The sequence below is a fragment of the Bemisia tabaci genome, chromosome 1, assembly GCF_918797505.1.
Source record: "Bemisia tabaci chromosome 1, PGI_BMITA_v3".
NCBI classification, from domain to species: Eukaryota; Metazoa; Arthropoda; class Insecta; order Hemiptera; family Aleyrodidae; genus Bemisia; species Bemisia tabaci.
In genome coordinates this window covers 73,674,153-73,692,187 of record NC_092793.1, presented here as the reverse complement: position 1 = coordinate 73,692,187, position 18,035 = coordinate 73,674,153, and the positions used below count along the sequence as shown (strand labels likewise).

Here is an 18,035-nt window from a genome sequence, read left to right as displayed (position 1 = left end):
TGGCACATAGGTCTCTTTGATAGAATGTAAAATCCCGCTTTTCCAATTCTTCAAAAGGAATCACGCCCACTTTTACATTGCTTCTTATGCAGCTTCAACGAGCACACCCCATATTCCTCACCTCCACATAGGTCTGTTTGGTAGAAATACGTCCAATTAACATTGGTAAGTATACATACAGAGGAATAGATTTAATAATGGTTGGATACTTTTAATTCGAGTTTTCAAATTTCCCGTATTTAGCCTTGTTTCCGCATTTTCCTGTGTTTTCGATTGTCGTTTCCGTTTCGGGCTGCTTTTACATTCTCTTTGTTCTCCACTGAATGATTACGCTGATTCTCTCTCTCTCTCTGCTTCTCTTACTCTTTTCTTCACTCTCTGAGAGTTTCTATTTCAAGGGCCTAATCGCCTTATAATATCACATCTGTCTCCCCTCCCCAAGGAGTATTTCTCAACGGGAAAATCGCTATAAATTGCGATTTTATTGGCGATAAGATCGCCATGATCATCGCCCGACATTTATCGCCCGACAATTTACTACGATATTTTCGAAATAAAAATTGCGATGAGTAGCGACTTAATCGATAAAAGTCGATTTAATCTCGATTTCATCGATGCAAATTGATCACGATTTTATCGAACCAAAAATTGCGATGTGTAGCGATTTAATCGCCAAAGGTACATCGCAATTTTTAATGCGATAATATCTCGATATATTGCCAACGATATGCACACGATAACCAACCGATGAAATCGCTATTTATCGCGATCACTGCTACTTGGGTCTGCGCAAATACATAATTTTAGGGGACATTAACAGATGGGAAGGCCTTACGTGATGTTGGCGATGCCGCTTCCCAAGTCGAAGCGGAACTGGAGATAACCGTTGACGAGGTTGAGGGAGATGAAGTCGCCTTTGCCGTTGGTCATCTGCCCGTTGTAGAGGATGACTCCGTCGGGTTCCCTGGCCATGAACCAAACCTCGAGCGAGAAGGATCGCCCCGCGTTCTCCAGCTTCGGCAGCTCGATGTACGCGTTCTCCTCCGCGAACTCCGGCGTGAAGAAGTCCTCCAGATCCGGGTCGACTGAAACACCGAACGCCGCCCCATTTTTAAACGCAGTCGAGACAAATGGAGATGTTGCATGTGTGAGGGATTTGCGATTTGACTGCTGTTTCTCATGTAAAAGTTCGCGAGGAACACAATGGTGCCACTGGTTTTCTCTGAAATCAACTCCCGAGCGCAAAAAAAGCTCTCAAAGTGAAGCCAAAATGGAGGGGATATCCCGCCCTACCCTGAGAGTCCACCTCTACATCAAAACAAACTCTCCATGCAAAGATAGGGAGCAAATACATTAGCAGGGTTGCCGTGTTTTCAGTTTTGGAGTCCCCAAATGAAGTGGCAGCCCTGTCAATGTATTTGCTCCCTATCTTTGCATGGAGAGTTCGTCTTGATGTAGAGGTGGACTCTCAGGGTAGGGCGGGATATCCCCTCCATTTTGGCCTCACTTTGAGAGCTTTTTTTAAGCTTGGGAGTTGATTTCAGAGAAAACCAGTGGCACCATTGTGTTTCTCGCGAACTTTTCCATAAGAAACAACAGTCAAATCGCAAATCCCTCACACATGCAACATCTCCATTCAAGACAAAGCCAACAACTCAATGCAACACAGACATCCACCGAGCACGATTGGTTTCATCCATTCACTTTGTAACATGTGAAATTTTTCAGGACGGATATGAAACTGACGTCCTAATCCGGACATCGTCGGTTACAGAATCCCCTCACTTCCAGCCAAAAATACAGTGAAAAAAGGAAAGAAGAAGAAAAAATAAGGTAACAAGATCTATAAAAATAAGAATTAATAATAAATACAAGGAAAATCCTCGAAGAAACAAGACACAGAATAAAGAATACAACTAAAACCAATGAAGTGAAAGGGTGTAATGAGTGTAAAAGTTCAAACAGGTTACAAAAGTTTTACTTCATTTTTGTTGCCGTTCGTTAAAGTCTCCAGAAATACCTATTTTGATGGCGAACAGACTGGTGATTAAACTTTAAAGTGTACATTTATTTAACTTCATAGAGGGACGATGGGTTCAGCTGACAGTAAGAGAAGGGTGACACCTGACACCCCCTCCCCTTCTCCCTCTCCCAAATGATATTCGACTTAGTGGCTAAAACGTCCATGACAAAAATTTAAGCCTCAATTTTGATCTGAAAAGAAAGAATTATCATTTGATGGGGCCACCTGAAAGAAACCCTGTTCTTGAAACTTTTATGTCTGCGTGCGCCCGCTAAGTGCCGGTAGGTATTTGTTGACAGGAAATTCAAATTTTTATGCGAATATGTTCACGATTCGAAAATCCAAGATGGCGGACGTGGCATGAATTGCTATCTCGGCTCCTGTTCGATCGATTTTTGTGAAACTCAGCATCGGTAGGAGGTACTTTTGGACAGGATTTCGAGTAGTTGGTCAAATTTTCAAAGTTCCAAACTCCAAGATGGTTGCCATGGCCTATATAGTGCTCTATCTGTTTTACCAAATAAAAAAATATATGCATTTACTTAGTTTCTGTTCCTTTCCAAAATCAATTTAACCTCAGGTAATATGGACCTTGATATGAGCGCGCTCTTCAACTCTAATGTGTAGAAACTGCTTGTTTCATTTTTCACCAACATCTAGGACTTAGAATACTAGGTATATTAAAAAATTTACACTGGAAAAAAAAAACACATTGTATCTCGAGTCCAGACTCTTAAAAACATCGACACAAAAAAATACTCTTGATTCAATCGGACTTTTGCTTGGATCAAGAACCAAGCCTCTTACCAAGCCTCTTAGCTTTGGACCAAGCCTCTTAATTTGAGCGATTTCCTTTTGATTTAAGCAAAAATCTGATTGAATCAGGAGTATTTTTCTTGTCAATATTTTCAATAATCTGGACTCTAGATACAATGTGTTTTTTTTCCAGTGTATGAGTTGAATGTAAATACACAAATCTGCATATATAGAAGAAAATATTTGATTTTGACTCACAGTGTTGACACATATTTCCTTTCCTGCCGGGCAAGCATTTACAGGTGAAACCGTTTTGATGAAGAGAGACGCAGGTTGACCCAAAGGAGCACGGGTTGGAAACGCACGGGTCCATTCTAGACTCACACTGAACACCTATTGACCAAGAGGATAATTTGTTGTATTATTTTTTTCTTTTTTGCAGCAAGATCATCAGATTAATGATGTTCATAATTATGACTTGGTTCTAAGTACCAACTCGTAGTTTTACTGATCTAATCCTTTCAGTGTGAGAAATAAAGAGCCATAGTACTTAATGGGAGCTTAGATTTCGAGCTTACATTTTACACATGGCAAAAAAGTTCAAAGAATTTGACTCCCTAATTTTTTAGTCCTTCACGAACAAATGTTCCAAATTCCGTGGCGATTAACATGGAGCCAGACGTCTCGTAGCCACAATAATACTTTCATCGCGTACCTCATCTGCACAAAATAAGGACGTCCAGGGATGTCCTTCGAACTTGGGACGGCGGAATTTTTTTCATGTTCGCACAGCCGTTGAGTTAGGGGTTCTTTTTGGGGTTACAGAAAGGTAGACAGGTGAGTTACCTGTGAAGCTGTCGGGGCAGGTGCAGGCGTAGCTCTCCGCGTCGAGGGGTTTGCAGGTGGCGCCGTTGTGGCACGGGGCGCTGGAGCACGGGTTCTCGCCGCAATCCTCGATCTGGTTCACCTTCACGATGAACGGGTCCTCGCCGCCGTGCAGGTACACCGTATGACGGCCGATCTTCATGTGCCGGATGCACCCGTTAAGCCCGTGACTTGTCCCGATGTTCTCGTGCACCCTGTTAAAAGAGAAAAGTTGCAGATACTTCAGAATAACCAAAAATAGTCTTAAACAGGTCTCGTCTCGGAAGCAGTCATCAATGGTTGCCACGATGCAGTATAAACGGTGTCCTCATGACATCGTTAGCGGAAAACAGCCGAAAATAGCGGAAGTAAAAGGTGGTAGACGCCGCCAGGGGGGGGGGGGGGGGGAGACTGGTAGAAAAGGAGATTACTTCCTTTTTGACTAAGGACTGAAGCACTGTAAAAATGGTATGGAATCTTCGGGTCTTCGGAGGTTAAGTTGTAGCAAATTTTCTTTAATAAGTTGGACGAAGCGTTCAGATTCATAACTTTTTCGCTGCAAGACGCTTTGAGAATAGGTCCAACCGAGGCAATGAACATGTATATCCATCAAGGAAATTAACTTTAATGTTATTTTTTTTCAGGTTCCTAAAAAAAACGCTTTAACCTCTTAAGTCTCCAATGCAAGACGTCTTGTCATGTATTTTAGTAGTTCTGGAGACCCGGTGGCAAATTGACTCTCCATTTCAAGTTCTAATTTGAATCACCAGAGCGCTGCGCTGACACAATTGAATAACTTGAAGCCAAGCTCTCGTGTTCTATTCTATGTTGCAAAAGGAAAATTAATTTTTTTGCCATTTTTCACGGTGTGAAAAGTAAAAATACGAAAAATTAAAATGGACTCAGGACTAAAGCACTGTAAAATGGTGGAATCTTCGTGTCTTCGGAGGTTAAGTTGCAGCGAATGTTCTTGAATAAGTTGGACGAAGGGTCCAAATCGCAACTTTTTTGTTGCAAAATGCTTCGTGAATAGGATCAACCGAGGTTCTTACTTCGAGACGTTGGTGGGGACGTATCCAACGTAGGCGTCCTGGCTGAGGTCGAGAGCTCGGAGGGTGCCAAGGGACTGGCCGGCGACGGGTTCAGCGCTGTCGACCTGCAGGAGGCCGTCCCGCTGATACCGCTTCGCCACGATCCGATGGAACTTCCGAAGGGTCACCTTGTGCGGCGAGACTATCACTACCGGTCCATTCCCCAAGTTGTACCGGAACTCCACAAATCTGAAACGCACACACGAGTCGACGAGTTAATTTACGGAATCAAGTCTTGAACGTAGACCCATTAAGTAGCAGTAATGATCAGAGAATGTATCGCGATTTTTTCGACGTCGATTTATTGCAATACTGTCGGTTAAAAAATTGCGATTTCATCGCATAAATTTTCAATAAAGCGCAAATGTATCGCAACACTGGTAAAAGAAAACCTCTTGAGCCAATGCCGCGGTGCATTGACTTAAGAGTGCAGTTTCTTGTCGCCGGATTTAAGAGTCTTGAACTCTTGTTTTAAGCGGATTTTGCATTGATTCAATTCAAAATCCGCTTGAAACAAGAGTCCAGACTCTTAAATCCGGCGACAAGAAACTGCACTCTTGAACCAAGAGGTTTTTTTTTACCAGTGAATATTATCCCACCGAAAAAATAATAAATTCAGATAATATTTCGACTTCATCGAACGTGATTATATAGAGATGAAATTGCGACAAGTTTGAGGATAATCGCTCCAATGTTCATGATCCTAGCGATTTTATCGCCCAAAAAATCGTAAAATAATCGCAACTGAATTTAAATAGATCGCGATTTTTCCGTAAAAAAGTGCACCCCGGGGAGGACGGGGTTTTGGCGTATTTACCAGTGACAGAATTTTCTCAATTTACTGAATTTTTCTTGAATGGTTTACAATGCTCAAAAGTCAGAGGCTAGGGTTTGTGAAACCCAACTCGGGATCTTTTACGTTTAGTTCGTATTTTCTCCCAACTCGTTCTTTCGGCTCTTCTGCAGAGCGATTTTCGCCTCCGATGTATAAGCAACAGTGATTATTTGGACCACATTTTGCAATTAGGAGCTACAAATTCCGGTTCAATTTAGAAAAAACGCGTGTATCATTAATTTCCCTATCCTTATAAGTGTTTTTACGGATGAGCCAGAAATTTTAGTTCCAAATTGTTAAAAAGTCCATTTTACTTCCCCTCCTGTTATTTTAAGTTCCGTTCAGGACTAATCAGCAATGCTAAAGGAAAAACGACGTATAAACAGTCGAGAGTGGCCTATTCTGCGGTAGCACGTTTATTGTTGGGGAGAATTACGAATTTTCTTTTGGAATTCTCAGATAATTTAAATCTGTTTTCAAATAAAATTCTGCACATGGTGAAAGAAAAATATTCATGCAATCCCCTGACAATTCGTATTTTATCAAAGGAAATTTGTAAACGTCTGAAGGTTCAAAAGACGTTTTTTTATAGCACGGTAGTATCAGTGATAGGGCATTGAGTTGGAGGATGGGCAGCAGATCAAAGGCTGCGAGCACTTTAAGTACTTGGGAGTGCGGTTGACCCAGGATGGAAGGACGGATCAAGCTATCAGGGAAAGGAACACCTTAGCAAGGAAGGCTATAGCGATGTTAAATGGAATCCTCTGGGATCAGCGGATTTCCAAAGATAACAAGAGGAGGATATACAACGCTGTAGTCAAAAGTATATTAACATACGGATGTGAAGTTTGGCAGCTGAAGAAACGGACACAGGATATGCTAAGAGCAACGGAGATGGATTTCTGGAGAAGGTCAGCAGGAATTTCTAGGAGAGATCGGGTCCGTAATGATAGAGTGCGTCAGATAATGGAAGTCGAAAATGACATCGTGTTCGACGTCATGACCAAACAACTTGTTTGGTATGGTCATGTCAATAGGATGACGGAAGAGAGGCTGCCAAAAAAGATGCTTGATTGGGTTCCTCCTGGGAGGAGACGTAGGGGACGCCCAGTGAGAGGTTGGCGACAGGGGGTGTTAAATGAGATAAGAGATTGTCAACTCCCTGATGACCTGTGGGAAGACCGAGCTTTGTGGCGATTAGGCGTCGCACAGCGCCAAAGAGCGCTATAAAAGCGACTCATATATATAGTATCAGTGATAGATTGATTTTTGGCTCTTACTTCTTTACAGAGAAAATACACGAAAAACGAATAAGGTAACAGGATTGAGCATACAGAGCGAAGGTGAGAGCAGTCTTTCTGCCTTTCATTTCTTTTTATTTCACTTACCCGTTGACGATGGCGAGTGAAATGAAATCGCCAGTGCCATCCTCGTGTTGTTGGTCGTAAAGGAGGATACCGTTGTTTGCGTACGTTTTCAGCTCCATCTCGATGCTTAGTTTATGGTACGCTTTGATGCTATGCAACTGCGCATACGACTGACCATTAAAAGCAGCTATTTTGTACTCTGAAATAGAAAAACACATGTGATGCACTTTTACGATGGTACATTTTTTCACACGTTATATTTGAAGCGAGTTTAGCAGACTGCAATGCAGCCTTGACAGCAGTTTTTCAGTAGTCTACACCTCGAGTAATTATTTTAACTTCCTTGTACATCATATTATATACACGAAAAAATGAAGGCGTTTTTAATGGCTCCTAACGCGCGATCATCTAACATAGATAAAATGAACCAAGTTTAGCAGAAACGAATTTTGAAAAAAATTGGGTTGGGGGTAGTTTTGAACCACTGTAAAAAATTCAAAGTCGAGAAAAATGAAGCACATATGAAAATAGTCTTTGAGCTTTGCTCTCAATATTGAGTGTATGGGGGAATAAATTCAAAACAGCTTTTTTTTTAAATTTAAACTTGATTCGACTTGAGACTTTCTATTTCATACAGTCTACTACAATTTGAAGTTAATTTGTATAGTTGAAGAAAAAAGGGTCTCAAAAAAGTAACGTTTTTGAAATCACGCTGATGAACTTACTTTGACCTAATTCATGTAAAACTTACTTTGACCTAAGCCGTGTAAAGAATAATCCATTCTTCTGGAATACAGAACATTCGTGATAATCGCGGATGAAAAAAGACCCAAAAGCTTGGTCAGTGTTTATAAACAGAAAATGACATTATCAAACAAATTCACTGGAGTCTAATTTGTCAGAGTAAACGCACCTTTTCTTTCGGCGATCTCTGCGCAGAGTGTTCCTTGATAGCCTTCCTCGCAGATACATTCAAAGAGCCCGTGTGGAAGGTTGCGGACAACGTCCACCGTTTAAACAAGGCAGAGAATCGCAGGCGAGAACCTCCGCTGTTGGATCGATTGCGTCCACTGAAACAAACAGGAACAATAAAGAGTGGTAAAAGCGCAAAAAAGAAAATTTTCGGCTCAAGTATTAGGTCGTCATCTTCATTTTTTCCAAAATGAAGGCCGAATAATGAGTATGGAAAAACAGATTTCTTTTCTCTCAGCCCTAAAAACATTCCCAAATTTTGTTAACGAAGCTCAATGGGCCTTTAGACGAGGCCTAAACTAGATATTAAGGCCGGCTGTTTTCTCTTCAAAATCTCACGTAGAAACGATTCACACAATGAGAAATCCGAAAATACTCGTCTGAACGAGATGGTGCAATTAGTAATTTTGACACAGAGTAAATCGAAGATAGATTATAAAAATAACGCCATCTGTATTTTTGCGATTTAACCAACTGTCAACTGAAAACTCTCGCATTTTCTTTAAAAGTCGATTCCCAGTCATTTTGTTGTGTGATTTGTTATTCACGTGAAATTTTTAAGTGCATACATGCTGTGTAGTGCTTTTAATCGTACTTACTTTGTCTAAAGGTTCATTGGAGTAAATGTTGCCGGTAAAAGGCCAACGGACTTTTAGGACATCCTGTATTATTTACACCACCTACTAGAATTTCATACAAGATGAGCAGAAGAAGAAGGAAGAAAATAATTTAAATCTACTTTCCAAAAAATCTACGTATGGAGGAGGTTTAATACTTGTCGACGTGATTAGAACACGACAAAGTAAACGAATAACATAGCCCTGAAGGAAAGTTCGTTCAAGCACTAGATGAAACGAAATCGAACCAGAAACGACGCGTCACAATAAGGGTTTCCTCGGTGGGTATCCGGCGCTACTGCCCTGGATTAGCCGTAACTGTTTATGGTTTAGTGTCGAGCAGCCGAGCTTAGTTATTTGGCTAATTTTCTCAGACATAACAATTTACCCAACGACGGGCCGTTGATGATGAAATATTCTTTTATTTAAACCCTCATTCCCTTTTTAAAGCCTCTAATAGGCGGAATAAATTCAAAGGGCTCTCACAACCTTAAAATCACTCTCATTCACTGCCTAACAATGCTGGAAGTAACAGCTTTTGTTCATCAAACGAAACTTTGCAGCGCTGTCAGGTTTCGTGAGAAAGAGTAGAAATCACAGATGGATTTGCGTGACTTTTTTCATTATATACCACTTGGATTGGATTGGACTTTTGAGATAAAAATGAATTGTCATTTTATTGGTCAAGATTATTAAAAGAGTACCTGACTGATTGGAATACCAAAAATCTTTTCCGAAGCGAATATTATGCATATTTTTTTTCTTTTTTTGAGAGGGTGTCGGTGGCATAATTCTCTAGCCGTAAAGGGAGCGAGAAAGTCAGTAACAAATGTAACTTAGAGAGAGAGATAGTGAAAATTCTTAAAAATTCAAAATCGAAATTTTTAAGATTATTTTTTAGGAATATATTTTTAAGGAATTATCAAATTAAATTAATATTATAAATTTTTAAGATTATTTTTTCGGCCCAAAAATCTCGTAAAATTTTACTTTGAAAGGAAAGCTCTGAGGCTTCTAAAATGCCATACCAAGGGTGAGCTGCCAGACCTCGTATCTCGGTTTGCGACGTTGCAGACTTCCTGCCATACTTCATTTTTAAAACAGAAAAACTTCTCAAACTTCAGTGATTTATCTTCCCTGTCCGAAATAAACTATGCGAAAACTTCAGGGATTTGTATTAATTTGTTCTCCTTCAAAAAAATAAAATGAGTTCGGAGATTTTTAAACATCGCAAACGACATAAGTAGTTTGGTAGTTTGGGTAGTGGTGGTCAAAGCTACTTTCCGCCAAGTAATGACTTATGAGCAACTTGTTGATTGTGAAATTCATCAAATAATCACTGAGGAATGTCGGGGGAAGCATTCTGCTGGGCGAATTTTTGCATAATAAGTCAGGATATCTGAACCAGTTGACCTCCGAACAAAACATTTTACTCGCCCGATTATATATTGTTAAAATTGTTAGGGCATCTTTAAAATACACCGTCTCTGGAGATGATTGTCAACGCTGCGAATTCTCATAGTAACCGCAGAGACCCTGAAGAAAGCGCAAATTACCGTAATATTTATGCGCTTAATCCGTGGGAATAGAGACCGATAAGGAGGTTCAGTGTAAAATTGAGCGCGCTTAACTTGAGCAAGGGCCCTTTAATGTTTCAATAATCACGCCACCGGGGGTTGAGGAGGGGAGAGCAGATTGGTCGGTTCACCCTCTTTGAAAAAACGATTATTGGTACTCGTTTCCCAGCGGAAAAATTCACTCTTCCCCTCTCAAGGCCCTCTGTGTTCTCGTGCAGCCACGCATGAAGGTAATATATTTTCTGCGTTTTCCGGGACACGGGTCCCTACCGCAGGTATATAGTGAGAGGGTTCACGCACAGTTTCTAGATGTCTGAGGGTAGATTAATCACTATCTTACACATATTCACTTGTAACTTGTTGATAATAGGGGTTCCGTTTCGAACGGCTCGAAAGGAAAAGAGTGGAAGTTGTGTTGAGCGAGGAAAAAATTCTCTGAAGGGCGGGGGGGGGGGGGGGGGCTGCTTCCGAAATCTCTGAAAAGTCGAACATCTGAACCAAGTGGAGCTCGATCATTTATGGATGTGTATTGCCGTCGCGAGAAGTTTTGGCACATGAGGAAAACTCTCTGTTTGGCACAACGCGTCGCTCCACATTGCGGTAAGCCACGGAGTTTGAGAAAAAGTAGACATGGTTGTCGCAAATAGTAGAGCTGGATTCCAAAGTTCATTTTGTAGTAGAGGATGAACGCGTCCTTTTTAGGGCCTTCGGCTATACGACACCTGGTTCTGTCGCTCCTATCGCTCCACCTCTCGTGACGCAACGGCGCGCGCGGCGCGCACGATACGCGCATTGGCGCCTACAAACCTAACAGGGATACTTCACGCATTGCACGATACGCGCATTGGCGCCTACAAACCTAACAGGGATACTTCACGCATTGCACGATACGCGCATTGGCGCCTACAAACCTAACGGAGATACTTCACGCATTGCATCGCGCTGGCAGCACGCCGCGCCGCGGCTGCTCCGCTGTATGTTTGGCTCTAATATTAAAACACGCGGAGTCAGCGTTTTTCAACCCATGATTTTGAAATGTTTGCACACTCTGCATGGAGTATTCATAATTAAATTCATGAAAAAAAAAAAAAAAAAAAAAAAAAAAAAAAAAAAAAAAAAAAAAGTATCAAAGGAAAATATACTGTGTGTCTTGTAGATATTAAGGCGGTTCCGTGTCAAATATAATGATATCCAAAACATCATATTATTTTATCTTGTATTTTGTGTCTTTATTGTGCTGCAAGGTGGTGTGTGCGCAACCAAACACCACGGACGTATTTTACTATAAGATCGGTGTACAAATGGGCTAAAACCAAAGATTGCGTGCTTCTCGAGTTTTTTTCTTTTATTCATTTTCGTACTGTTCCTTTCGACACAATTACAGCTCATTGAGATTAATATCGATATAATTGCTTGGAAAAAGTTTTATACATATTTTTAAGCCAAATAAGGCCATAGGCTTAGCACAGTTCCCTTTTATCCACAGGAAATTTTACAATTGTGGCTCAAAATACAAGTCGCGTGGGTTCTCAAAACCTCAAAATCGTTGAGATAATTATTTTTTACCTTGTCAATACCTCTAGAGAGGTCCATTGACATAGAACCTTTCCCTTCCTCCACAGGGTAGGAGCTTACTGCACTCCTCTCGAATTATCCCGTAACTGTATGAGTATTTTTCCTGTAACTTAACAACAAAGACTTATTTCTTTCTTTGGTTCATGATTTCTTTGTGTTTTTTATTCTTTCAAGTTTGAAAAGCTCTGAAATCATCGCAAGCTCACAACTTTATATATTTTTGCAAAGAGAAAACATGTAAGGTAGTGTCCACTCGGTACCTCGTCTAGCGGCTTAATATGTGTCTATGATCTATGATGGAAAACAGTGGCGAGGTATCAACGATCGATTATCGATATTTCCCCATTTGAAGCTATGGTAAAGAATCATTATTAAGGTGCTCGTTATGACGATATTTTTCCATAAATATAAATAGCAGATCAATCTATACATCGCAAAACACCTTACGCTACTAATAGAGAATGAAAAGACGTCAACTTACGGTAGCAGGCTTGTCGATCTTGTGTTTGGACGTAATTCTCGAGACAGACGCAGAGTCCGGAGAGGCAGTGGCTATGGGACACCCTGCAGTCTTCATCCGAGGAGCACATCTCGCCTAAAGAAGAATGCATCACCTCCACGATGGCCGGCGTTGAGTCTTTTCCCTCCTCGCTGAACAGATCTGTGGGTGCAAGAAAGACGTCAGTAATATTCTAAAATTCATAAGGCCGTGTTCATAATCGCCTCCTAAACAGCTCATGGCCTTTGAACCTTTGGAAGATCAGTTTCATACTGGTGCGCATTAGACTTAACAAAAAAAACAACAAAAATTAATTTGACTCTAAATTATAATTTTTGGAACTTCTTGGCTTTGTCCTACCCGCGAAAAGGTGTGGACCCAGCACCATTTCTCCTCCTTGTTACATACAGCTCGGGCCACTTCTTAGTGTTTTTTCCCCTTTGGAAGATCTCGTATGGCATACATTGTGAATAAGGAGGTATTAGGAGATCATGACGTCCTAAAACGGACCATTTTTGCGAATCTCTAAGCAGTGGCGAGTGTGCATGATCAATTATTGATATCTCTCCATTTGAAGCAGGGTAAAGAGGTACGGCGGAGATTTTCAAACACCGCAAACGAGATACGTGGTTACGGACATATACCGTGGAATTGCACCGAGCCATTAGGATTATGAGAAATTAAACTGATGTTGCAGGTGAACAAATTGATAGAAAAAATCGGCAGAAAAAGCAAGTAACAAGACGTTAACAGGGCATTATATCATCTGCCTAAAAACGTTCATCGGCAATTCAAAGCTGCATTTTCATGTAAACATGCTTTGGCAAATTTGAAAAACAATTCAAAATGTAGATGACAAAGTTGTTACTCTTCTCTTCTCTTTTCGAGAGGCTTATAACGAAGTTCTCGGTCAGCCACCTGGAAGATGTGATGCTGTTTAGTTCCACTCTATAGCCTCCCTGAAATGATGAAGAATTTCCTCTAATGGGGGAAATTACGGAGAGTAATTTCGAGGCCCTCAGAATTAATCTTGTAAAAGTTTAGGTGAAAACAGAACATTCTATACCATCCATGCGAGTAAAAAGTTTTTGGCTGCAATTTCTCATTTTAGAAATGTAAGCGGGTAGGTGGTGAAATTTGAAAAGCACGCAACTCGATTTTTGACGTATTTAAAAAGAAAACGAATGATCTTTATCTTTCAGAATTTTACGATTTATTCTTCATGCTACACAAGAAATTCAGAGGAAATTTCAAAGAATAATGCTCAGTAGTTTATCTTGAAAGAAAAAGAGCAAAAGTAGACATTTTGAAACGATATAATCGAGATATGAGTTTTCAGACTTTCACAACTTTGTTATGGTATCAAATGTGGATTCGTTCAAGAGCTGATGTTGACGTTTAACTTAAAACTGTCATGCAAACACTTATGGGACTTAAATAAATTGAAAAACGCGCATATCAAAATAAGCACAGAAAAAGCGTGGCATGCTCAAAGACTCTTCTTCGACCAGGTGTGACCCAATGGATCATAAAAATGAATTTGGCTCAAGCGGTTCTTTTAAAAAATTGCCCCGGAAAACCTTGTGACACGGGGCATGGAAATAAAGTTTTTTTTTCTTTTTTTTTTAATACCTTCATCGCATACTTACTTTAAACTCGATGTTTGGATTCAAAAAAGAAGAATTCAACAGTAAGCGAATGGCAAGATGAATTGTTTAAGGAAGATTTTTTACTAACATATTAATTCAAAATTTAACGCAAGACACTCATGGAAAAAAGGCGCATTTTTCGAAGATTCACGCGCAAGAATTAAAAATAATTCGCTAAAAGAATAATATCGATAGCCAAAGTCTGAAACCACGTATTTCCGTTTGCAACCTTGTAGACTTCCTGTTATACTTCATTTCTTTTTTTGAAAAACTAGGCGACGTAATTTCTCTACAACTTCCTTGATTTTTCTTCATTGCTAAAGGGAAGTTTTGCGTAAATTTCGAGGTGTAAAGTTGGCTTGTTTTTCTTCGAAAAATGAAAAATTAGTGGAGCTTTTGAAAAACTGGGATGGAGAAACGTGATTCCACACTTAGGCCAGCGATGACTTTACCAAATAAATTGAAAATGACGCCTTGTGTGACTAGAAATGACAATATTTAACATTTAGACCTACGAAAGTGTAAGACTTCTTTTTTAATGAAAACTACGGATACCTTAGGAAAGATATTCTTTTCTAAAATAATGCAATGCATTAATATTCAACTAACCAGATTTTTAATGTTGAAAACGCAATAGGGTATTTCCCTCGGAAAATCCACATTAACATGGCTATCTCTGAGGCGAATACAGATAAATAATTTGTACCAGATTCCCTAGATGATTTTTTGGAAATATTTTTATAGAAGTTTAAAAACTCGACTGAAAAATGGTCGACCGAGAAGCGAGATGAATGTTTATTTCAAGTACTTTCCTACAAGAAGCGGCGCTAACAACATGGTACGGGGAAAATCTAATGCACTTCACGTAAAACTACATTGTGCAAGAAAATAAAATAAGATAAACTTCGATGAACTAAAGGAGAGAGAGGGAAGAAGTAGGTAGACAAGAGACAAATAAAAGATGTCAGAAAGAAATAAACATGCAAAAGAAAGGAAATGGGGACTTCTAAGGGAAAGAGGAAATGAATGGGTAGAATAAAACATTATAAAAAATAAACAGAATGTTGGAAAAAAATAAAATAAAAATTTAGCAAGAGAAGAAAAACACAAAATAAAATTAAGATAACCGATAGAAAAAATAAAAGTTAAGTACCTTTACAGAGGGAGAGTGACCAATTGGGAATACATTTCTCCCGCAAGTTTAATTAATTTGAGAGTTAATTGAATTTCCAGGAGCCCAAAAATGGCGAACGTTCAAAGCAAAGACATAATGAAATGACTTTTCCCATTTTTCCTTTCATGTCTTATAGCTTCATGATTTTCAATAAATAATGTAATAAAGAGGATTTTCCCTTTAAAAAACGAATGTATTGCATTCTACTCGAGATATTTCTTTCCAATAATGCTTGAATTGTGGAAACAGCAACAAATAGAGCAAGTAGTTACTGTCAAGAGTTGGCAACAGTCCCCTTTTACAAGGGGAGTCTACGAAGTGACATCCTGGGATTGGGTTCATTTTGCTTGTACATGAAGAAGAGACAAATCTAAGGTTGACGTATTTTTTTTTAGCCGCCACCTCCCAACCGTTCTCGAGATATCGATTTTTAAAGTTACGATTTTTGCACGTTTCCGCGCGGAGTTCCGGCGAGTCAACTGAGCGCCGGCAAGCTGCACGAAGCGCGTTTGCTATCAGCGTTACAGACCGGCCGTCCTTATCAACTGTTCCGTGGCCGAGTGGCAGAGTGATCGCCTACCGTTCCTACGGTCGCGGGTTCGAGTCCCGTATCGTGCCGTAGCTTTTAGGGTACGCCGCAATGCGTTTTTACAAGTTTTCTTTATTTTTATCACACACCAAGGGGTCCGCCCCCTGGCCGCTAAGCGGCCCAACCCCCGGGGCGAAAAGGCCCGCTTCGCGGCAAGCGAAATTATCGAAATCGACCGTTGACGGTTACTGGGTAAATAATTTTAATTGAATGATAAAATGATGTTTCAAATGAAAATTTCCCACCACACAATATTTTTAATGACTTTTTCCTCACTCTGAATTTGCAACCGTCAAAATTGCAAAATTATTTACCCAGTAACCGTCAACGGTCGATTTCGATAATTTCGCTTGCCGCGAAGCGGGCCTTTTCGCCCCGGGGGTTGGGCCGCTTAGCGGCCAGGGGGCGGACCCCTTGGTGTGTGATAAAAATAAAGAAAACTTGTAAAAACGCATTGCGGCGTACCCTAAAAGCTACGGCACGATACGGGACTCGAACCCGCGACCGTAGGAACGGTAGGCGATCACTCTGCCACTCGGCCACGGAACAGTTGATAAGGACGGCCGGTCTGTAACGCTGATAGCAAACGCGCTTCGTGCAGCTTGCCGGCGCTCAGTTGACTCGCCGGAACTCCGCGCGGAAACGTGCAAAAATCGTAACTTTAAAAATCGATATCTCGAGAACGGTTGGGAGGTGGCGGCTAAAAAAAAATACGTCAACCTTAGATTTGTCTCTTCTTCATGTACAAGCAAAATGAACCCAATCCCAGGATGTCACTTCGTAGACTCCCCTTGTTAGACGGAAAAATAAACTACTGTTTTACGAAGCAAATAATTGCTTCATTAAATAGAGCTGAGCTTCTGTTCGGTATGCAAATTAGTCGCCATTTTTGGGGCCTCAAAAGAATCCATTTGGTTAAATTTCGAAACCCATTCGATAAAGGTACTATAGAGAGAGGGTAAAAAAATTGCAACTAAAACAAATTGAAAAGAGAGATAATTAAGAATTACCTTTAGTGGGACCCCCTGCAGAGACGAACCCACTGATATCGTCCTCGGGTATGCTATCTTTATTTGTGTAATAATATCGGTGCTCGGGCAATAAGTGTCGGGTGGACTTAGAAAGAGGAGAACTAAGTGCCTCTGAGTCTGTGAAGTGCTGAGCTGAGGTCCAGCCTCCTAACTTTACGGGCCAATCAGTCCCGGTTAGGACTTCATCTGCGTATTTTCAAAAACAACACCAAAGAAAGCTGAGTACAACAGGTGATGGAACTAAGCTAATTCTGAGACTACTTGGAGCCGGTTCATGAAGAAATACAGAGCGTGTAATTGGACTGATAGGGTTAAATTCTTGGAACTTTTTCAGAAACAAAAATGCCTGTGAAATTGAACACTTGTTTTTTTCCATGGCTAATTTTATTTAATCAGATCTGCTTTAAAAATACGTGGTGAAATGAGGCGGTGAGATTTGGTAGATTGACTACAAGCAGAGCATAGAACGGAAATCTACATCTCATTTAACATAGGGGTAAAGGCGTAACTTGAGCGCTAAAATTCAAGAGTAAAAAATTATTTGTGTGAATAATAAAATCATCTTAAAATTTGAAAAAAAAAATTGCGCCAAGGTGAAATTGAGATATCTTATGGTAAATCTACCTTTTCATGCCGTGAATTCTGTTTCTAAATAGAAATAGTGTCCTTCAAATTTCAGTTCTCTCTCCTACACGTAAACTATCCGCACATTTATCATGGAAATCTTTTGAATTTTCCATTTTTTATCACCGTCTGCAGGCTATCAAGCCACATTTATTTTAAGTTCATTTACTCTTTTTTAATTGTTCACATTAATCAATGAAATCCAGCCTTTCGATACCACCTTACGAGCAGTGATCTGTTGTCATGCTGCAATTAATTGGGGATGTATCAAAATTAGCGCTTGAATATTTGAAGTCAATATTGCCGCCAGAGTCGAAATATTATAGTTTTGCAGAAATAAACAAAATGAATAATGGTGGAGAAAGTTTGAACAATGGAAAAGCGAAATTAAAAAAGCGGAGCGACGGAAAAACAAACAGTGAACCTGTGATTTAATTGTGTTGGGAACATGGAAATATAACGGATCGTGACAAAAAAGCAAATTTCTCATAGATAGAAATGGTGCTTATCAATATGGAGCGAACAGATTGTCATAATGAAAACCACGAAAAATAAACGACGGATCTGAATAACATTCTTGTGCATTTAGGTGTGATAAATTATTACATACGTGACAGTAGTCATTATCATCGCAAAAAGAAATTGAAAATTGTCACAACGCTCATATAAAATGTTAGAATCGTACTCAGTTTATACTCAGCTGAACAAAAATAGTTCACTTGATGATTCCGACTTTTTTGTACATAGAGTCTTCGAATAAAAATTTCGACGAAGTTCTGAAAGATGACAACA

General features: G+C 40.0%; 1 protein-coding gene across 1 annotated transcript in view; it reads right to left on the bottom strand.

The window, feature by feature from the left end:
• The window catches only part of LOC109033114 (agrin), a 310,568-nt gene that overhangs the window by 12,240 nt on the left and 280,293 nt on the right, over window positions 1-18,035 (bottom strand). The window contains exons 19-24 of the mRNA XM_072296169.1: window positions 16,599-16,805; window positions 12,159-12,338; window positions 6,958-7,135; window positions 4,696-4,923; window positions 3,626-3,858; window positions 836-1,085 (exon numbers count right to left, since the gene is read on the bottom strand). Of these exons, the coding sequence (XP_072152270.1) occupies window positions 836-1,085; window positions 3,626-3,858; window positions 4,696-4,923; window positions 6,958-7,135; window positions 12,159-12,338; window positions 16,599-16,805 (1,276 nt within the window). The remainder of the gene's footprint in view (window positions 1-835; window positions 1,086-3,625; window positions 3,859-4,695; window positions 4,924-6,957; window positions 7,136-12,158; window positions 12,339-16,598; window positions 16,806-18,035) is intronic.